This window comes from Denticeps clupeoides, chromosome 13, assembly GCF_900700375.1.
Source record: "Denticeps clupeoides chromosome 13, fDenClu1.1, whole genome shotgun sequence".
Classification (NCBI taxonomy): Eukaryota; Metazoa; Chordata; class Actinopteri; order Clupeiformes; family Denticipitidae; genus Denticeps; species Denticeps clupeoides.
Window position 1 is genome coordinate 13,790,048 of NC_041719.1, and position 22,986 is coordinate 13,813,033.

General features: G+C 47.2%; 1 protein-coding gene across 7 annotated transcripts in view; it reads left to right on the forward strand.

Annotated features, from left to right (window-relative positions):
* lnx1 (ligand of numb-protein X 1) overlaps positions 1–22,986 on the forward strand; it is a 35,333-nt gene that overhangs the window by 8,750 nt on the left and 3,597 nt on the right. For 4 of the 7 annotated variants that reach the window (XM_029001565.1, XM_029001564.1, XM_029001561.1 and 1 more), the window contains 8 exons: positions 12,392–12,648; positions 14,226–14,381; positions 16,148–16,356; positions 16,442–16,831; positions 19,198–19,329; positions 20,298–20,475; positions 21,856–22,114; positions 22,765–22,923. In XM_029001565.1, the coding sequence (XP_028857398.1) occupies positions 12,392–12,648; positions 14,226–14,381; positions 16,148–16,356; positions 16,442–16,831; positions 19,198–19,329; positions 20,298–20,475; positions 21,856–22,114; positions 22,765–22,923 (1,740 nt within the window). Of the gene's footprint in view, positions 1–195; positions 977–12,391; positions 12,649–14,225; positions 14,382–16,147; positions 16,357–16,441; positions 16,832–19,197; positions 19,330–20,297; positions 20,476–21,855; positions 22,115–22,764; positions 22,924–22,986 lie in introns of those variants that run through there. The other 3 variants (XM_029001566.1, XM_029001568.1, XM_029001563.1) reach the window with 3 other exon arrangements.

Here is a 22,986-nt window from a genome sequence, read left to right on the forward strand (position 1 = left end):
GCGATCAGTTCGATCTTGCGCGCAGGGAGTCAGTCATTATGTTAAAGAAGGGGGGGGGGGTCGGTTAGCAGCCCAAGCCCACCCTCCCCATCGCACGCATTCCGTGATGGCCCGTTCCCCTCCACCCGACCCCCACGATCGCGGGGTGGAGCTGTGTATGAGTGGGGAGTCGTCACGTCGCGAGGTCGGCTGCCTGAGCCGCTCCACGCTCCCACACGCCCCCCCCCAGCCCCGGCGGATTGGTTCGTTCCGTCTCTTCCTCTCAGTGGTGCTTGCTGCAGTATAAGTCACAGCCTGCGCTGCTGCCTCTGACACACACACACAGATACACACACACACACACACACACACACACACACAGAGAGAGAGACACACACGCGTGTGCTCGTACGCGTAAATCCTCTTACGGCTGCCCGGGGCAGATTAGACCCGCCAGCGCTGCCACCGGCTCCCTGCCCCCCTCACAAATGTGTCCTGCTCTTCCTCAGAGGCGCTCGCATCCCCCTCCGGTTCCTCCTTCTCCCTCCTCCTCCTCCTCTTCCTCCTCCTCCTCCTCCTCCTCCGACTGAACCCTCCTTCCTTCGCCGCACCTGCTGCTTCTTCTTCTGCCTCTCCTCCTCCTCCTGTCCGCTGCGGCGCTTCATCCTCCTCTTCCGTCCTCTGGCAGTCGTCCCGCTCTCGGACGCCGAGGGACAGATAAGAGAGGAGAGGGACAGAAGAAAGAGAGGGGGGGGGGAGGAGTGAGAAGGAGTTGCAGTCATTTCTCCCAGACTTGAAAGCTTCTGGAAGGGACCGAGGTGAAGAGGCGAGTGGGGAGGGGGTGGGAGAAGGAAGGAGAGCATCAGAGCAGGAGGACGAGGTGAGGAAAGTGTTGGCTGTTGAACATGAAGGCGCTGCTGCTTTTGGTCCTGCCTTGGCTCAGCCCGGCCAACTACACCGACAATGTGGGCAACCTGCACATCCTCTACTCTGAACTGTGAGTACGCAGTGTGTGCGCGCGAGTGTGTGTGTCCATCCTGTCTGATGTGAATACACACCATCACCCCATCCTCTTATTACATCCTATATACAGTACTGTGTGTGTGTGTGTGTGTGTGTGTGTTCTCTGATACCCTAGTCTTATTCAGGGCAAGTGTCATCCCATCATGTCCCGTCCCACTGCTGCAGTGTGTGTGTGTGTGTGTGTGTGTGTGTGTGTGTGTGAGACAGAGAGAGAGCAGAAGTCTAGCGTGGGACAAATGTCAATTTGTTGTTTGTCTGTTACCACCACGGTTTTCCTACAGCATGCACAGCATGTCCACACTTGTGTGTCTGTGTGTGTTTGCAGTTGTGTAAACATATCTGGCCCAACTCCCCAAAGCATGTTATGATGGGGTGTGTGTTAAGTTCTGCTCATGAATGGGAGCGGGTTTGTGGGCTGACCAGTGGCTGCAGTTGCACTGCAGCGGATGCGCTGGACAGTGGTTGCCGTGGCGCCTGGATGCGGTTGCTATGGCAGGTTGCAGGCATTGTTCGGGCAGGTTCTGTTTTGATGCTGAGTGAGGAAGAGGGAATACTGCAGCGTGGATGGAATGTGTGTGTGTGTGTGTGTGTGTGAACAGTACTTGAATCGTGCTGCTTAGTAGGCAGATCTAGATACTTTTGCTGCGTTCAGGGATACGGCGTAGATGTTACTAAACAGATGGTTTCTTTGTTTCTGCTGTTTTTGTGTGTCTGTTTGTGAGCGGCGTCACCAGTTCTGAGCAGTGCACTCACACTCACTATCCAGAAAAAAATAAAAATTAACAAAAAAACACACACACAATCTTCAGAGGGAGGTCATGTGTGCGTGCCCATGTGTGTGTGCGTGTTTCTGTTTCTAGATCTTTTGGACTGTTTATCTATCTGTCTGTCTGTCTGTCTGTTTTTGTGAGAGTATATTTGTGTAGATTGTGTCTGTGATGATCCTTTACGCCTGAATATATTGGTGCGTTTTTGTCTTTGTGTATGTAGGTTTCTTTTTGTGCACAGTTGTCTGTATGTGGGGGGTTATTTCTGTGCCTGTGTGTATTTGTTTGCCTATTATTGTGTTGTTCTATTAATGTGTGTATAAGGACCAAACAGGGCAGTGGTGGCCCAGCGGGTAAGGCAGCTGAGTCAAAACTGAAACGTTGCGGGTTCAAATACCTTCCACTGAGGTCCCCTTAAGCAAAACACACTGCTCCCCGGGCGCCTGTCATGGCCGCCCTCTGCTCACCAAGCATGACGGGTTAAATGCAGAGGACACGTTTCCTTGTGTGCACCACGTGCTGTGCTGCGGTGTATCACAATCACAAGCCCTTTCACTTCACTTCATTAACCAAATGTACTGAAAGTCATCCGCATGTATTTTTTTCAGCTCAGGTGAGTGTATAGGTGGTGTCCGTATAACTCGTCTCTACTCGGCGCTCAGCATCCGAGAGCGGGAGGAGATGGGGGCGAGGAGGAGAGAGGGAGCAGGGTAGATGGGTGTGAACTGTGCCAGTGCAGAGGGAGTGAAAGCGAGAGATGAGAGGAGACAGGGAGGGATGAGGTGACTTCCCGCCCATCTGTCCGTGTAGTGGAGGGGGTTTCTCATCCTCCAAACTGGAGCGGAATTTGGGTCATATTTGTTTCGCACGTCTCTGTGTGTTTACAAACAAAGCTGGTTTTCTCCTCAGTCGCCCATTCATGAAGGCATTATGGGTAACGGGAGAGGGCGGAACGGAGGAAAGGAGGCAGGAGAGGAGGAACGCGTATGGGGTGTTTTTCCGGCTGGCTGGAGTGCGGTGGCCAGGGCTATTCGTCTTCATCAGTCCCCTGACAGAGGCTGCCTTCAGCCCTCAGCTGCCACCATCTGACCAGTTATCTCTCTCTCCATCTTCCCTCCTCCGCCTGTCTTCCCGTCTCTCTCCCTCGCTTCTGCAGCGCGGCACCGTGGTGGACAATGAAACAGATTGTACTGTGGACGGAGGCCAGTGCTTCTCTCGCTCTGAACGTGTGGTCATCCTCCTCTTTTGGTCCTTCTCCTCCTGTCTCATCCACCACTTTGTCTCCTTAAGTTCCATTGCGCTGATGCCGTTTGGCTGGACTGTCTGTCTCGTTGCCAGATTGTGATGCTGTTGTGCTGCGCGTAGCATCCAAATGAATCTCACACCTGTTTCTGCAGAACATGTTTTTCAAGCATGTCATATTTCATCTTTGTGAGGACACTTGGTCCTTACAAAGATATGAACACAAGACACACGCACACAGAGAATGAAGGATGAGACTAGAGAGGATAACTGAATGAACATTACTCAGATTCTGTTAAAAGCTGTGCATGTGTGTTAATCATTGCACACACACACACACTCATTCATAGGGGGACGCCCACACTTCCACATTGTATCAGCCTTTACTGTGGAATCTCCATTTTCTCTCCTCTCTTATTTCTTAAATGTTCGGATTAGCTGAGCTTCCTTCATGCCAGACTTCATATCCAGACCGTTTGATCTCTGCTAAAGCCGCCATGCTCCTTGAGGTCTAAACTCAGGCTCGCACACACACACACACACACACACACACACTTTGCGAACCCTGTGGCACTTGCAGGGCTCTTGATGTGTAGAGTGAGGGTTGGTGGTAAGGGGATTAGGCGTCTGACGGATGGGAGCCGGTCAGCTGCTCGATCTCCAATTAGGGCTTTATTGGGCCAAAATGTGAATGGATCCGGCGCCGTCGTCATCCATCCCTCTCTGTCCGAATACATCGTGTCCCTCACCCCCACGCCAGAATTCTGCTTTCTAATCACACGGCCCGCATGGCAAATGAATCGCATGACAAGAGGATGGCTCTACTATTACCGCGCAGGATTTTTAGTTGATTTTGTTGGCCAACGATAGTACATTGGCACCACCAGGATGTCACAGGGTTCGAATTACACAGCACCTTTCATGCTGAGTCCTATTTATCTCTGTTCCCATCACATTCGTCCCGAAACACCTCCTTTCCAGGGAAGCCGAGCTCCCCTTGGCGTCCCTGTAATTTGAATTGTGACTGTCGAGAACACAGCAGAAAGCTGTTTGCACCGTTCTGCCACTGTAGGCCAGGAATTAGTGTTAAGAGTCAGAACTGATTCAGGGCTACAGTCTCGAAAGGTCAAGTCCCACTTCCACTAACCTGATTGAACTGTGTAATTATCTGACTATTTCCATCAGGTGAGATGGAGCAGTGAAACGTTCTAATTTATGCCTCCAGTGTGGGAGTTTTTTAGAATGCAAAGAAAAGTGCTGCTGCTCGATCACATAGCACACACATACAGAGAGAGAGAGAGAGAGAGAGAGGTGATGTGTTGCATGCAAATACCCTACATACACGGAAAAGGCTCTAAACAAAACGCACAGTCACACTTTCTGTCTCACCCAGGAAAGTAGGGGAGTGAAATATTCATGCTGCATCATTAATTCATAAGTGATCCAGTTGGCCACATGCTCATTTGGGCTCGGACAGTCTGTGTCATGGGGGAGCTTCTCATTGGTGACTGTGTCTTAGTGGGCCTTTTTCCATTTGACACACTAAATCTGTAAGTGGTAACTCTGAACGCACTGAATTGAATTGTACTGTGTGTGTGATGGTACACTGTACACTATATAGGGCCCCTTTGACCTAGGTGTTAATTGATTTTGCCAAGGTTTGCCTGGCTGATTAAGGAGCACATAGCTCATTTGAAAAAAGCTGCCACTCTCCGCCATTGAACATGTCAGGTCTCCTCTTGACCTTTGCACTTCCTGCTTAAATGGCCTTGGGGGTAGCCTTAATTGTGCCTGATTTAAATGACAGCTAGCGCACAATCACGTTGCTCCGAGCTGCACTTCATTTACACAGACATGCGTGCATACGCAATTGCAATTAGCAGCCAGCGTTGAAAATGCCATAGATCTTGGACGAACTACTTAATCTGTCGATAAAGACTGATGTTGTTTTTTAAAAAGGCAGGTAGAGCCCTGATTGAGTCTTTTATGACTCACGTTTTTATTCCGACGTGAATCAGATGTGCACTTTTGTGAATCATTGAGCTGCTTGCGTATTTCATAACTGTAGCAGCGGTCAGTTGCAGTAATGAAGAGCCTCTGAAGCCGATGTGATTACGTCTGTGGTAAACATGGACGTGAGGATACAAAATGGGGGTGGGGCAGCAGCATGTCATATCGTCACCGCGGTGACACATGCGGAGCCTGAAAACAGGGCCATGGCCAGAGGCCTGCTCGTTGCCTTGGTGACCTTGTTTTCACAGCAAGTGAATAGTTGGCCTGAAGACCCAGTGTATGTGTGTGTGTGTGTGTGTATGTGTGTGTGTGTGGTGCAAGCCTGCATCAAGCAGATCTCGTTGACTCACTGCTTTTGTGAGCGTGTAACACACTTCTGACAAATCAGATTACTTGAACAAGTGGATCGTGGGACACAGTGTGAAATGAACGAATGAAAACACAACGGGTCCCGTATACAAATCCTCAGACACACACACACCCACATCACTCACTCATCAAGCAGATGAACAATGCAGCGATACACACCTCTACTCCTATATGACACACTGTGTAGGCAATTAACTACACGTAAACTCCATACACATTCAGGTCTGTGGAGTGTAATGAGTTGTGTTAGTTGTGCATGTAGGCCAACTGAAGCAACTCAAGTGAAATGAAAACGTAAATAAACTGGAGATCAGAATAGAAACACACACATGCGCAATACATTAATGATTTAAACACGCATACACTGGAGTCCCTTTCTCTCGCTCACAGGCAGGTTTCTGTGCTGGAGAAGAGCCATCGAGTATATATTTGCCTTTTACTGTGAGACCTGAAGGCCCGCTGCAGCACTGTAAATCACGGTAATGTTATCAGCACGGCCCAGAGCAGAGTCTACAGAGGGAGAGGGATTCGGACTGAAATGGGACGAGACAGAAAGAGGGACGGAAGGAACATATCGACATAAATCTGTCCCTGACCTCCTCTTACTATTCTCAGAGAGAGAATGGTAAGAGGAGAGGGAGACTTTCACATTTTACAACAAAGCCTTTCCCTTTGAAACATGCTATTATCTAACATCCAAATCCACAAAAAGAATGAAAGAATATATTGATGTTTGATGATCTTATATAGCGTGTAATGGTGTATATAGAGCCTACCCAATAGTCTTGAGAGGTGAAAAATGGCATGTAAACAGATGCAACGTAGAAGTCACAGCAAATGTATTGTCCGAAAACTGACATCTAACTTGTCGTGAATTTCAGGTTGTGCACAGCACACAATGCCACTCAAATACTTTCTGCCTTTTTGTTTCAACTGCTTCATGGCGGTTGCACGTACCTCGTAGAACCGGACTGGAGGGCCACGGACTTGGACACCAACGGCCTCTTTAGAGCTGAACAATGATGGTCATGTGGGAACTTGGTGACATGATGATAGCACACCTTATTATCTGTGACAGTTGCAGGCTTGCAAATCAGTCAGTTCTTTTGGCCCTTTCATTATTATAACGTTTTCTGAGATTCCAGAAAGAATTGATTGTATTTGGGGTAGAGGCTTTGGCTGGATGCCTGAAGGATGGAATACCTGCGTAGAAGAATATAGTGAATGTGGGTGGGATGTAATGGAACTGTTCAGGTACAGGTTTGTTTGGAGAAACAAGAGTGTGCAGTTTTTAAAAAAATGCTCCTTGGAGACCGGTCCATTTCTCTGCCAAAACTCCCATTCAGACAGACAGTCTTTAATCCGTGGGACATTTTTTACTTCGGAGCTGACACCGAGCCAAGCTGTGCGGGATGCATCACTCTGAATAAAGTAGAAATGAGAGATTTTTTCTCTCCACTCGTTTTCTAAAGTCTTAGGCCTGCTGAGATTAAAACATCATCTAATCCTGCATTTTTATTCCACTGAAGGCAAAGCTTAAGGTCTCATCTTCAGATTAGACAATGATAAAGAGGAAGACACCAACTTTGATATACATTATAAGGAACGATTCCGTCTTGCTTATTTGGTGGATTAGTAGTCTTGACTGGAGAGTTTCAGTAGGAACAGTGTTGCTCTATATTGCCTCTGTCTACTCACACATCCCAAAGTCCCTCACTGTCTTTACAGGGGTTTTCTCTGTGACTGAAACAAAATGAAAGATGCCGAGATCTGCCGTCTTGTGGTCCTGTAAGCCATTTCCATTCAGTTCCCACTCCGCCAGGGCCACTGCTGAAAAAAATCCCCAAGTTCCTGCTATAAGGAGTACTTTGAAAATGTGACACCTGTCCTGAAAAAAAAAAAAAAAATTTTAGGCAACTGTCTGGAAGGACAGGATGTGACCAGAGGAAGAACGTCTCTCACTATCTCTCTTGCTTTCGGTATGTTATGGCAGCTTTAACTTCTTATTGCCTTAAGCTTTGAAAGCCTGGCCTACGACTGTGTTTATATCTGCTTATGCTCTCCTATAGATGCCCTACTGCATGTGGGTTCCAAAGGAATATTAAAAATTAGAGGGAAATTGTGGAACAGCATCTCACCATTACCACCATGTAATAGCAAACTTCCTATCTTCTAGAAAAAATGCTGTAGATTCTTCGCCACAGCTCCTGAATCTGAACTATTCTTCACACTCTGGAGAACGTTCTTGTGTAGTACACAATTATTAACAAGTAAGTAGTGTACAAAAGTAGTAACAATTTGCATACTGTATACGTGTTTGTCATGATCCGCTCCGAAGTTCGGACCGGAGTTTCATGCTCGTCCTGTGTAATGTTTCCTGATCGTGTTCACCTGTGTATGACTGTATAAAGATGTCCTGTTCGGGTCTGTTCACCGTCGGGTCATTGTTTGGTGATGTTACCCTTGTCCTCGCTATCATGTATTAAATCCCTGTTTTGTGACGTTGTGCGTATGTGTCCTTCTTCCTCGCCATGTCCAGCCATCGTGACAGTGTTTCATCACATATACATGCCACAACTGAATGCTGGGTAATTACTTTGTCTTCTCCGGGGTACGGAATGCTGAGGATATTATTCATTCCATAAAGGACTTGTTGAAAATACAGTGCAGCGCTGCAGATCAGAGGCAGATGGGAATGTATGTCAGAGGTGTGTGTGTGTGTGGACATGTGGTCAGTGTGTGTGTGTGTGTGTGTGTGTGTGCCTTCGTATGTGGCCATCGTGTCTTTGCCTTGATCTGGCTCCATGTGGCCCTTTGTCCTTCTGTATGCCCATATGGCTCGGTTCAAACTGTGCTTGTCACTTTGGACTGTACTAAGGTGTGTGTGTGTGTTTGCGTACTTAAGAAGCTGGGTTAGCATAGTTAGGTTGTCTGCGTCAGGTAAATCTCAGCTGCTGGTGTATTTATTCCTAACAGGACGCTCCCCTGCAAGTTTTAAGATTTGCAGACGTGGCTTAGCGGTTTAGACAGCCGCTCGTCGGTTTATCTCTGCGAGGGAAGCCGATTTCAATTAATGTTAGCCAAAGCTCTTAACAAAGCGACCTCAAGACATGAACCTTTACCTGGTCACCCAACCTGCAGCCAGCTGCTCCATAACTTCAGCTGTTGCATTAATGACCTTCACAAAATGAACACGGCATGGTTTAATAGAAACGATCATTATTATTATTATTATTATTGCTGGTAAGATTTGATCAGACCGAGCAACTTTGGCATAATGGATGGGTGCATGGATAAATATGTTGCACAGAGTGAAACCATTTTCTTTCAGCAATTTTTTTTGCAAGCAGTGGAAATATTATAACCAAGGTCAGCAGCCATAACCAGCCCTGAGGTCCGGAGAATTTGCACACCTGAGTGGAAATGTTTATTGCCCTTTTATTGCTTCATTTGCTTTGTTTGAGTGGTTTTCCATTTTCCACTGTTGAACATGGACTATAGCTCTGTTGCTTTAAGCTCCAATTCCATGCAGTCAGCTTGAACAAGTCCAAATACTAGTCATTATAACTGTGAGGGTGCTAAGATTGGCACAAAGAAGATGTAACATTCTCACCATTTCACCAAACTATTGTGGTACTCCCATCGACCTTCATTCATCTTAAATCTAAAAAGAAGACAAGAAGAACAAACCAAAAGCAAAAGCTGTAAAACATGTATGACTTGAAACCAGATGGGGGTTAAACTGACAGCCTCAACTGCACGGACCCTGACATTTGGAGAACACAAAATGAAACAGTATAGACTTCCTGCATTTTATTATTATTTTTTATTATTCTCAGAATGATGGTCTGTGGGCTTTGGAAGGGTTTTAAGGATCCTAGACAGTGGAACAGACATCGCATCTTTGAAATTTCACTTGATAAGGATTCTTCGATCACTTTGAGAATCACCCAGATGTAAATTTGACGATTCCTCCTGTTTAACCTACATATATCTAGCAAACCACCTTTTCTTGTTCAACCTTTAATTCTGAAAAGCCAGGAAATGGTGGCAAACATTCCCATAGTTCGTGAACTTGGTTGGGCATATTTTGATAACCCAGGCTATGGACTGGACTTATATAACAACCCCTGCTCTCTTCAGCCTAATCACTATAATTGACAGTGTGGGCTGTATTGGACACGGTTCCCCCTTAAATAGCTGCAAAGTGCTGCAAAGAAGCCGCTGTCGAATCAGCTCTCAGCAGAAGTGGTCTCAGCGTAAATGAAGTGCGCAGAAACAGGGAACTGGGCGGTGAGGCGGTGCCTCGCAGGCAAAATGCCACTCAAACATCCTGAAGGTTGAGGTCAGCAAATGCATCCAATATCAGAGCAGAGTTAGGGGCACATGTGACCTTTGAAACAGGACCAAACGCCCATGAGCGGGCCGTGAAATGGAATTACTGCCACTTTTTCGGTGGTTATAAAATGGGTCCTTTTTCTGCCTTTATTTTATTTAATACTGGCAATGTGAAAAATGTCATTTCCCGGTAGCCAATAGGCTATATTTCTGCTGGGAGTTCTTGTGTCATATATATATTTTTCTGCGGGCAGTACACGGCATGCTTTAAATTGGTTGGTAGTCCAGGGAAAATAAGCTGTGCCACGTCTGGATGTGAAAAACGGCATGTTTTATATATAGTGCCTTTTTGATCATAAAGCATCCAAAGCCACCGGCTGAAAAGCCTCCCACAATGCCAGGCACTTTGATGGCTGCTCAGTTTTTAGAGCAGTGTATTTGCTTGAAGGTCACTCTCTGCAGCTGTCCACCCACCACATGGTGGGCATGGTGGAGGAGATGTGGGCCCTTTTTAAAGAAAAGGCACAGGCAGCCATGATGAGGCAGAAAAGTCCTCCTGAGCCCTAAACGCCATTTTATGTTGTTTTTTTTTTATGTTGTTTTATCTGCTGAGAAGCTATATTTGCTAAGTTGGGAGGACATCCAAAATGGATGCAGATGTATGTCAACCTCATGTAAGCCTGAGACATCTCATGCTATGCTAAATGCCACAAATGTAAATGTTCAGGGGTGTCAACAGCCGAAAGCCAGTCACGTCTTACCCCTGATGCATATTAGCATGTCCAGGCAGCCACAAACCTTCGAAACATCGAGGCAACAGGAAGGGACACATGTTGAGGTCAAACATGGACTGTGCCTCAACAATAACTGGACTAGACTTGGATAGGCTTTCGTGTTCTTATATTTTTAATATAAACAGTTAAAGATCAGACACCCTTATCCTAAGTGTCTAACAATCAGTAGTGACAGGGACAATATCCCTGGAGAAACTCAGGGTTAAGTGTCTTGCTCATGGACACAATGGTAGTGAGTGGGGTTTGATCATGTGACTTTGTGGTCTTCTGTTCTTTGGTGAGTGTCTGACCCACTAGGCTACTAACACACTTTTTATTAAATAATTTGCCTTTAAGTGCAACACAATATTGATTTTGTCTCTTGCCTGTGGATTTGCATTGAAACTGGAATTACTATCATTGTCTGGCATAATCAGAATTTTTTTTTACCTTTTTGTGCAAAGGAGTACCATACCAATCTTTCACTTTGCTGGGCCAACAATTCTTCTGTGCAGATATCTCCCTCCTCCCAGTGGTGCGTATGGTCAAAACAGATTTGCTGCAAACGAAAAAACGTGCCCCCTTAACATGAATCGCTGCGTTAAATGACGCCGTAACTTACTTCGGGAGAAGTGGAGAACGATGCAGTAAAACCCCAGACACAACATCCGCGGATCAGCTGTGATCAGCAGTCTGTCTGCAAACACTCTCCCCGGCATCGCCACCCACACCTGCCAGCGTTCCCGTACAAAACCGTGCGTGCTGATGCCATCCGTGCCCGTGTGTTTGGACGGAAGCCTGTCAGGAAACCCAGAACATTATGCTGGAAGTGTCTGTCGGACTCATTCTGCATTCTCGCAGTCTTCTCCCCTGCCTCAGCGGAGCAGCGTGGATCATGTTTACTTGTTTGCTCGCTTTAAAATTCAATCTTGCAGATGCTGCTGTCACAAGTGACTTGCGGGCGCGCCGTGGCAATAATTTGTTGACTGCAGAACAACAAATATAATCATATACACGGCGCGACGCTCATCATTATACAAGTGCACCTCTCGGTGCAAATGCATTGCGACAGACCATTTACTCCGATTCTGCCATGGCATATGTGACAAATCAAAGATAAAACAGCAGTGATCTTCAACACTTTTAGTTACAGTCTCCAGTCTCCCAGCATTCCCAACACCACAAATCACCACAAATCACCACAAGATGGGTTGAGATCTGGCAAGTGAAGACCTTTTTGTGTTTCGGGAAATTATAATTATGCATTAAACGGCTTGTGAAGGCTGTGTTAAAAATTCTAGGTGTGTAATACTAGATGCAACTTATATGAAATATATGTGATGTGGAACTAAACATGTTTAAGTTATGATGCAGACCAAGGTGGGCTACAGGGCAGCAAAACTGTGTTCTGTTGATGGAGGCATTTTAAACCGGGATTAAATAACTTGATTCAGGGTACAAAAGTTTACTCATACAACTATGATCTTACACCAGAACCTTTTTTTGATTCAGAGTGACCATTCCTTTGAAAGGGTTGAGGCTATTAGCAAAAATTTATTAAAATAAATCGATAAACCCTGATAACTTGAAGTGACAAAAGACGATGTTCTGAGTAATTTCATCCTAGCTTTGGGTCATGTGATTGAGGTGACTTCCAAATGCAATGTGGCATATGTTGTCTAGGCAACCACACCCTAGAATTTGTCAAAGTTACAAAGTGATGGGAACTGGATGACAAGCTAATAGCTTTATTGGTGGGTGCACCAAGTGAACCAATCAGCAATGTGTACACGCATAAATCAAAAAGACTTTTAGCTTAATTGTGTTGCTATTTTTGGCGGTGGGTCATGATTCATGTTGACATTTTGCTGTGTGTGTGTTCTGTAGGTGCAAAGGCGCTTCGCATTATGGCCTCTCGGCAGACAGGAAGCGTCGATCGCAGGAGGGCGACTGCATGGACAGCACGTCAGAGCTCACCGTGGCAACGCTGCAGTCCGACGGCGGCCCTGTCTCCGCAACAGTCGGCCTCCTATCAGACGAGTCCGGCTTGGTGAACCCTGCCTTCGAGGCGAGCGTTGAGGACAACAGCCAATCAGGGAGCACTACTAGCCTGGCGGCTCGCTGCAACTCCAAGAAGAGTGAGTGTGAGTGAGCACACCTGTGTGTGTCTCTGTCCTCGGTGTGGCACCACTAATCTGGTTTAATGTATGTGCGTGTGTATCTCTGTGTGTACATGGTCATGCTAATGAAGCCTTTCTATTCATTCATGCAGCATTGTGTGTGTGTGTGTGTGTGTGTGTGTGTGTGTGTGTGTGTGTGTGTTTTCACACATCAATCCATGACAAACTGCCAGAAATGGCCCGTTTTCTCACACCGTCACTCTACTCACACATATTCACATGTACTCCCTCACACACACTGGCCTTTATGCGGGTGTTGACATTTAATGTACGGCTGCTCTGTGTAACTCAAATCCAATGCACTGAGCTCACTGTTAACCGATACACCCTCATGCAGTCAGGATGGAGAGGGCGGGGTGAGGAGGTGGATATAAAAAAAAAAAACGTCTGTTGTGCATGCAGCCTCTCTATGCCCTGAGTGTGTCAGGGACGTCCCACTCGCAGCGTACGCGTGGCCAGTGGGGACAGAAAGTGCCGCTGCACCAGCACTTTAGGGCCAGATCGAGCGCAGAGTGGCCGCGGTGACGGTGCTTTTAAAGAGTAATGCAAGTGTCAGGGTGGCTCACATCAGAGGGACGCGGAGAGAGGGAGGATGTGTGTAGCTATGTGTGTGAGAGTGATGTTTGGGCTGCAGCTGCTCTCCTACGTCAGGCTTGTCACCCACATGAAGTCCCGACTATGCCTAGAAACTCACGACTAGATGTTGTGTGAAGCTGCTTTTTCACACATTTGGCACACAGCAGGACATCGTCTGTGTCATTTGTGCTGTCACCTACCAGAAATGTTTTAGATGAGGGATGTTGCCATCACTGCGTTTTTGTTTGAAGCCAGTCTGAAAGTGTAGTGATTGTCATTGTGAAGCACAGCAAGCACAGCGCACGGTGACACAACGAAACGTGTCCTCTTATTTTAACCATCACCCTTGGTGAGCAGTGGGCAGCCATGACAGGCGCCTGTGGAGCAGTGTGTGGGGACGGTGCTTTGCTCAGTGGCACCTCAGTGGGTCCTTGGCAGTTCGTACCTCCGGCAACCTTCCAATTACGGGTCAGTTTCATTACCTGCTAGGCCACCACTGCTACCATTGTCTGCAAGCTTGTCTCATGTTATTACATAAAGTTACCATTTTACCAGTTAGACTTTGAACATTAATGTTCACTTCAATCGATGTGGTAGTGATTTTTGTCATGAATAGATTTTTTACTGAACATTTTATCCATGTCTGTCCTGTCTTTTGGTATGGTATGGCATAAGGGGCAGTGGTGGCCTAGTGGGTAAGGAAGCGGACCCATAGTCAGAAAGTCATGCCTGCCCACTGCTCACCAAGATGATGGGTTAAATGTGCTTTGCACCGTGTGCTTTGATGCAGTTTTTTTTTTTTCAACCTGGATGTTGAGATGCAGACTTATCCTGTTGTGTGATTGGCTGAGCTCAGTTTCAGATCCATCTCACTGTTGGTCCTCCAGTAAAGCATGTCCAGGCTTGTTCAGGAGGAGATGCTTATAACTGTGTTCCTCCCCCCATCTCTTTCTTTTCACCCACAGTCCGCAACTTTGACCGCACGTCTGTGAGGAGCCGCTCCTTCCGCCGTCTGAACCGAGCCTTCAGTGTCCTGAGGAGGACTAAGAGCGGAACGGCTGTGGTCAGCGAGAGCACAGAGGAACAGGACAATGTCCGGAATGCCAGCATTCCTCCAGAAGGTGGGCACAAGAGTGTGTATGTCTCTGACTGTGTCAATATCTCTGTGTCTATGTATTTGTATGTGTACAATTACATATGTGAAAAGGTATAGATTTTAAGACAAATGCTAAACTGTAATGATGAGGAAAGTCAGTAGCTTTTCTCTATGGGCAGGATTTCTATCCAGCATGTGATCTGGTTGTCCAGCAGAGTTTTTTTAAAAAGGTATAAATAACATGAAGTCATTAGATGTTCTAGCTCTTTAGTGTGCTGAGTCTCTGCACGGTGGGATGTCGGTATTGATATATATGAAAGGAAATATAAAAGATGAGAAACTCTTAAACTCTTCAAGTGTTCTTCACCTAATGCAAAACTTTCACTCAGTAGTAGACAAGGTCACATTCAGAGATGCACAAAAGTTTTTTTCTTTTTTTCTTTCGTTTCAGAGAACAGTAATAGAGGGAGATGTGGATGAAGGCAGACATGATAAGAGGGAGAGAGGTGCAGGGCGAGGTGTGAATTACTGAGAGCTCTGCACTGAGAGGGCTTTGGGTCTCTGTGTTAATGAGCTTCACTCGCTATGTGTTTCTCCCTGCAAGCTATCAGGAGAAGATGAAGAGAAAATATTGACTCTGGGAAAGAGAAACTGCAGAATGAGGAGAATAAAGGGCCAGGGCAGCGAGGGAAAGAGAGAGAGGGAGAGGAAGGAGGGGTGGAGGGAGAGCAGTATGGAGGGGAAACACACAAAAAGGTGGCGCGATTTACAGGCCTCTGTGATAATTCACGCCATTGTTAGTGTCACTGGCTGTTCCACATTTTACTCTGAGGTCTGAATGAAAGCCCCTCGAGGTGCTCAGGGTGAACATGCGCTTTATGCTTCTCCTGATTTAGACTAGCACATACATAATTTAGTCTATCTAAAGCTATGGAATTATGGTGCTCGTTTTCTAATGGGCTGGAGACCAGCAAGAACCTGGCTGCTTCTAGCATTGAAGTCTTTGGAAATGCAGGCAGGTTCATCACAAACAATTACACATTAATTACACAAAGCAAAAATGGTGGAAAATGTTCATTTTTTTTTATGTACTAGTTTCTTCAATGTTCACTCACTAACTCCGCCCACCTCTTGTGACATCACCTTTTCTTGCTTACTGGTTCAGAGTCAATTTTAGCGCAGCAGTTCCAGATTGGAAACCAGAACCATAAATTTGTAAAAGTGGGGTCCAGGTTTCTGATTTTCATCTGCGAATGTCTTATATATTTCATCTTTATATCCCTTTTATCTGCGGAAACACAAAAGTGTTTTCTCAGCCAGCATTTCCTTTGTTCTGAAAAAATCTGCACAATGAATTATGGGATAGGTCTGGCCATGAAGGATTCATTGGATGAGTCCTTCTCAGCTCAGCCATTGAAGGTCACATTTGCAGTTCTCATTTGAAGGAGCCTCTGAACCTCCTGGGCAGGCCACAAACATTTAATCTGGTCTTCAAATACAAGGACTCGGCCCTGAATTGAGTCCCACCCACTGTATGTCCTTCGGTGTCACTCAAAATGAACACAAGTGTTGCTGGTTAGTGGTGCCCCATTGGTTTCAGCTACTAAGTTACTTGTTTTGTTAGATTTACTTCTGAAAATGTGAGGGTTTTAGGGGGTATGTGTTTGTTTTATCAGTACAGTGTGACCCACTGGTTTGTGTGTGTGTGTGTGCGCAATCACAGTGTGTGTTCTGTACTGACGGAAACCCATTTTTGACTGTCTCTGCGCATCTGTTCCCACCTCTCTGCAGTGCTGGCGCTGCCCCAGCTGCACCACCTCATTCCTGACGGAGAGATCACCAGTATTAAGATCACCCGCTCTGATCCTAATGAGCTGCTGGCCATCAGCATCGTGGGGGGCAATGAGACCCCCCTGGTGCGCATTCTCATCCAGGACATCTACAGGGAGGGGGTGATCGCCCGCGACGGGCGCTTGTTGCCCGGCGACATGATCCTGAAGGTGTGTTTTACCTTCTGCTGAACCATCAGACATGTCCGTCTCTTTCTGCCTGTCTGTATGACCCGCCGCCGTTTTCTGTCGGTAGGTGAACGGTATAGACATCAGTAACGTGCCGCACGTGTACGCTCTCGCCGCGCTGAAGCAGCCCTGCACGCTGCTGCGCCTCACGGTGCTGAGGGAGCAGCGCCACCGTTACCGCTCCCACCCGCACCACGCCCACGAGCCCTACGCCTCGGCTCCGCCTATGGTGCGCGACGACAGCCTGCACGTGGTGCTGGCCAAGAGGACCCCCGATGAGCAGCTGGGCATCAAGCTGGTGCGCCGGCCGGACGAACACGGGGTCTTCATTTTCCACCTGCTGGACGGCGGGCTTGCGGCGCGCGATGCCCGTCTTAGGGTGGGCGACCGCGTGCTGGCGGTCAACGGACATGACCTGAGATACGGAGCACCTGAACATGCGGCTCTGCTCATTCAGGTGAGGGTCGAAGGTCAAGGCCCCCTAACCTGAGCCTTCTGAGCCTGGGATTCATTGGGTTTTATCTCTGAACCATCACAGATGGACAAGTTGGACTCTAGACAGCCTCTGTCAGTAGTAATCTAGTGGTAGAAGGAGACCGGCTTCTAGAAACTGCAACTAGAGTATGTTATAAATCATACTGTCCAACATCAAATACTAAGTCACAGAGGTATGTAAGTTAGTACAGAAGAAGGTCATTAGCACACTCTTATGGTAAACGTCACCAGCATTTATAAACAGAACAACACGAATCACGCTCTGGCAATCGTTCTTTTTAAATGTGCGGAAAATTTACAAGGTCATGGCAACAGCTAGACAGGTTATAAAGCTAGTCCCCTGCTGTCGCGACTCCACAAGCAACAGTTCTCTGTTGCCATCCCACATACCTGTATTCCTATATTTTGCCTCTATGCTATTTGGGATTTTAGTGCTATGTTGGCTTGATAAATACGTCATTCCATGTTGCATTTTTATTGGCTAGTCTGTAGATCTGGGTCATATCGACAAACACATAGTGGTGCGTTAGGTATCCTAAAGGTCACCCTTACAGCCGTTTGTACCTCCATCGCAAGGACCAAAGATATTATTATAATTGTTAAATGATTTTGTTTCATCTTTTGTTTGAGACACTCAAAAATCATATCATGTATTTACATTCATGTTTTACATTCTACAGTAACCTTAATAGGTTATGTAGTTATTATTTATGTGTTAATTGTAATAGGCTAATAATGGAAGTCTAATTAAATTCTGTTGAATTCCTTGTGTGCCTTACGTCTCAGAGCAGCTTAGCTGAGCTATAAATAGCTATGGCTGCAAGGTGAATGGTGGGTAATTGTTACCGATGGCGGTGTGTCAGCTCGGGGTTGTTGTTTCCTTCATTGCTTCCTGTCTCCAGCACTGGTCTGTCTCTGGTGGCTCTCTGAGAAGCCAAAATGGCCACTCACAGGAGGCAGTTTCTGTCAGAGATTAACAACTTGCAGGAAACTGATTAAATAAGGCCAATTACATAGATAACGAGCTGGATGGGGTCATTTAGGAGTCAGCTATGGTGCATGCCACAATCAGAGGAGCAGTGGGGGGGGTTCACAAGTGGGCGGTTGTGTTAGATGGTTGCCGGCGTGTGCAAAGAAGATGCACATTTATGTCAAGGATTTCAAACACACCTCACACACACCTCACCATAGCGAGCGTATTTTCTGAACAAACACAGCAAGTGCCCCACTCAGGAACGAGATCACAGGGAGTGGTAAACAAGGTGTTTTCGCCCAGGGGTGAACCCCATCACCTTGGCATCTGTTTACTGTGGCTTTCTCCTCTCCTCCTCTCTCTGGAGGTAATGAGACTCTCTCTCTCTCTCTCTCTCTCTCTCACACACACACACACACATGTTCTGAAGATACTGTAATTAGCGGTTTTACATAGTATAACACTCTTCACAAAAGCCCACAGGGGGGAGTTTGTCCTCCTGAGGCAGTAAGAACACATTTGTTGTCAACAGGTTAACTTTTTACATGACCATCAGGTAATGCCACATGTTAGAAGGTTGGTATTTGGGGTAATCCAGATTGCTCTTCCCTGTAATTCCAGTGTTTCGGGAATTCTCCTGCTGTTTAATAGCTCCTAATTGATCTCATCCTCAAATTGACCGAACTATATTATCTGTGTGTTTTGCTTCTACAGCCAATATGGTTACTGTAACTGTTAGTGCTTCAGCATACTTTTCAGTATACTATAAAATTATAGAAATGTGTTGCTTTAAGGTGTAGCTTGTTAAAAGATAAAGCTCTCTGTCTTTATGTGCTTACTGTTATCGTTTCTAACTGCGGAATGGATAAAATAATATGACAAATGAATACATACAAATAAATTGGGAGTGTGTATGTTACTTGGGATGGTAGATGTTGCTTCTTAAGGGTCATACACACAATAAGCAACTGACGTGGCAACAAGCATTAAAAAAAAATCTCCTGGGTTAAATAAAAAAAAAAAAAAGTAAACAAATTCTAAATAAAGTCACCATAGCTTACATAGAGAGGGTGAAAGTAAGTGATTTGTGAAAGTAAGTGATTATCATATACAGCACAGCACGAGGGTGACACAACAAAATGTGTCCTTTTAACCCATCACCCTTGGTGAGCAGTGGGCAGCCATGGCAGGCGCCCGGGGAGCAGCGTGTGGGGACGGTGGGTGCTCAGATGCAACTCAGTGGCACCTTGGCAGATCGGGATTCAGACCGGCAACCTTCTGATTACAGGGCCGCTTCCTTAACCGTTCAGTCCTCATGGATCCTCTAATAGTCTAATGGTTGTGGTCTTTTGCAGGCAAGTGAGAACCGGGTCCACTTCATTGTGTCTCGTCAAACCCAAATACCCCAGCCTGACATCCTGCAGGAGGCTCCGTGGGGAATGGACGGGCCACCACCATACTCTCCAGTGGATATGGAGCACGGTTTGGTGAGCCTCCAGACTGCTCTGCCTTTCCCTCATTCTCTTTATCACACTGTCAGTTTCATTTGAAGTCTGATTTCACAGAAGCCGCCCTCACAGTTTATTCGGGGTTTTTTTTTCTTTTCTTTAGCATCTTTGTCTCACCGCTTAGGATTCCCTTTAATGTGAAAATGATCCTAAAACCCATTATTCCAACATCAGAGAGATGCAGTCCACACCGATCTCATCCTTTTTCCCAATGCTTTTTTACAAACACATGCACAGTGGCAGCTGTTTCCAAGCTCATTATGCACTGAAGAAAACTGCGGATTAGCACCAAACAGGGTTTTACTCTGCTCATTACTGGAGCCGACGACGTCCATTGTTCTAATAAGGATGAAATTCATGTGCATTGCAGCGCTGCCTGGCATCACCGCGGAGATGCTCAGCTACCGTCTGATCCCAGCTAACGCACTAAGCCTGCCGTACAAGGACGCGGCGTCACTGACTCCAGACCAGGATAGCGCCGGTTAAATCTCAACAGCTCTTTTATTGAACTTCAATAGCACTCTTTATGAGGTTAGCGCTTAGCCACTTCGTTTCTTTTGGAAGGAGTCCAGAGGTTTGTCTTTGGCAGCAGTCAGCTGTAGCGTGCTCCTCGACGTCAGATACACACGCCCACACACACACACACACACACACACACACTCCGTCACCTCGGCCGGCACCGTGACTGCAGGTTGTCCTCTTTGTGAGACAGAGACGAGTGTGAATCTGGGTGATTAAAGAGGCAGTTCAGTGTGTGTGAGTTTCTTTACTCACACACTGACAGTACTGACTCACAGACACCCACACACACAAACACACGCCTGCGCACAGCTTTTTCTGCTCCAGCAGGTGCCGTATGACAAAAACTGACTTTTTTTTTCTACTCTGTGTTGTACATTGATGACTAAATGTGTGTATGTGTGTGTGTGTGTGTGTGTGTACTGTAGGACTCATGCTTCAAACCAGCCAGCTATGAGAAGACGGTGACCTTAACAAAGGAGCCACATGACTCTCTAGGGATGACCGTGGCAGGTGGCATGTCCAGTAGAGGGTGGGACCTACCTGTCTACGTTACCAACGTGGACCCTGACGGGGTGGTGGGAAAGGAGGGCTCCATCGGTAAAGGTACGGGCACGGAGGAGAAGTGTGTGTGTGTGTGTGTGTGTGTGAGTAGAAGGTAGAGCGCGTGAGGAAGAGGCGGGGTGGGTACGTGCGTGTGTCAGCAACCACAGTAGTGCACCTTTCAAGCAGAGCTGGAAACACCTGTCTTCAAGGTGACCCACGTTCCCACACACACACACACACCTGCTAAAGTGCACACACATGCTGCTGCAGCAGATTACTGTACACACACTGTCACACCTTCTCACAAGCGTCCTCGGTGCTGTGAGGTAAAGCCACTGAGAATTTCGCACGGTAGCGTATGCTGTCACCTCCACCTCATTCTGTTCCTCCTCTCTTCCTTTTCTCTTTCTCTGAACCGCCGCCCACTCACCTTTTTGTGTTTGTGCAGATAATCGATGTGACCGCAACATTGCTGTTAAGTCACCAGGCTTTGCCTAAATAACTATTGCAGAATGCAGCAACGAGCAATCTCACTTCCTGAACGTGCTGCTTCTCGTCAGTCCTTGTCTCAGTTGTGGCCATTACTTCTTACCAGACAGCAAGCATCATCATCTTATTACATTTTTTCACCTCATTTGCTGAGGGTGCAGCGTAGGGAATAAAAACATTGTGGCCATTTTTGAGTGTCATGTAGAGTTTCCACTCTTTCTCCGTCTCTTCTCCTTCTCTCCCCACTTCGTGTCCCATCGTCCACTGCTCCCCCTGCCACATCGTCCCTTCCACACATCATGCGCTCCTCTCATCGGCCTGGTTGAAAAGGCTCTTTATTCCCTATCCTGGTTCCAGTTCTGCCTGTTGAGATCGTATTTTCCGACACGACGTTGACCCAGGTCACCATGACTTCTTTTCTGTGTCTGATAAATATATCTGTATATTCCTGTGTGTGGGAGGGCATGCATAATGTACGTCTGTGTGTGTGTGTGTGTGTGTGATGAATGTGGTTGTTTTCTATGCGTACGTATGATATATGTTGCAGTTTTGTGTGTGTGAATGGGGATCTATCACTGCTCTCTTTAGCCCCGCAAACTTCAAAGGTGCCTCTAGGCTTTGAGCCACAGCCTCCTGCTGGCCGAAAGAGAGCCCAGTGTGAAGTGTGTGTGTGAGATGCCGCGCGAGTGTGTGTCTTGTAATTAAAGCGGCCTCTCTGTGATGTGCTGCCGTCTCCAGATGGCCGCGGTTCACTTCAGCATCTTTTCAAACGCGCAGGTGTCTCTTTATTCTCCTGCGCTCGCTGCGTGCGTGAGCATGTGATTCATATTCGCTCTCACCAGGCCGCTGAGCTTTGTCCTACAGCGGGACGCGGCCGCCACCCCACACCGCGTGGCCTGGTCGTCATGGCAACCAATCGCTCTAACCCACAGCGTCTGCCCGGTCTCCCAGGTGACATCCTGCTGAGTGTGAACGGGATGGACCTGACGGGGGTGACGCGGTCGGAGGCGGTGGCCAACCTGAAGAACACCTCGTCCCCCGTGGTTCTGCAGGTCCTGGAGATGCGGCTCCCCGACGAGAGCTCGCTGGAGAATATGCCCCCGCTCCTCTCCACTGCCCCTCTCTCGCCCTCCTCACCCGCCGACTCCAAGCTGCCCCCGACCAGCGACGACTACTCCCCGCTCTGGGTGTCCTGGCTGCAGCTGCCCAGGTGAGACATGGATACGTCCCCCTCTCTCGCCCCTGTCCGACCTCGTCCCCTACTGTTCCTCTCCAGTCTGGAACACAGGGAGGTGGCAAAGTCACCTCCCCAGACAGACCCACCTCCGCTCCCCCGAAAATGAGGACGAGGGTCAACAGAATTACATTTGTTTCCACCCCCACACCCGCTCTCCTCTGTCTCCGGGTTCCTGTCCCCATTTCTCCTCCCCACCCCCCTGCGCCTATCTTCTTGCCCTGTCCTAAGAGGCTTAGAGGGCTGAGGCTGTGCCAACAACATTAAATGGATTTAATCCCACGGCCACTTCCCATCTCTCTGTCCTCCTCGTCTTCCCAGCTCTGTCCCGAGGTGTGATGTTCAGGGGCGCTGCTCGATTGAAGAGATTAAAAGGAAAGCCTGGTATGACTGAATGAAAATGGGCCATGCTGGGTGATTTTTTTCTTTCTCCCCTCTCAAAAGTAACTACACTTACTGTGATAAGCAGACGAGATGGGTTCCCATGGCACTGCATGCCATCATGGTTAAATATCAGAGCCTTGAAAGTTGTTATTTTATTCATATTTCACTTCACCTTTTTTTTTTTAATTATGGCTTTGTTTGATCGTGGCATTTATCAACTCAGTGTTGTTCATGCTTGGCAGGCACCTGTACTGCTGTAAGGACATTGTTCTGCGCAGGAACACTTCGGGCAGCCTGGGCTTCAGCATCGTAGGAGGTCAGGAGGAAGTCAACTGCAACCAGTCCTTCTTCATCCGCTCCATTGTGGAGGGAACGCCGGCGTATAACGATGGGAGGATACGGTATGACATTTCCCCGGGGGCTCTTTCACTTATTGATATTTTCTGTTGTTAATTATGAGGTTG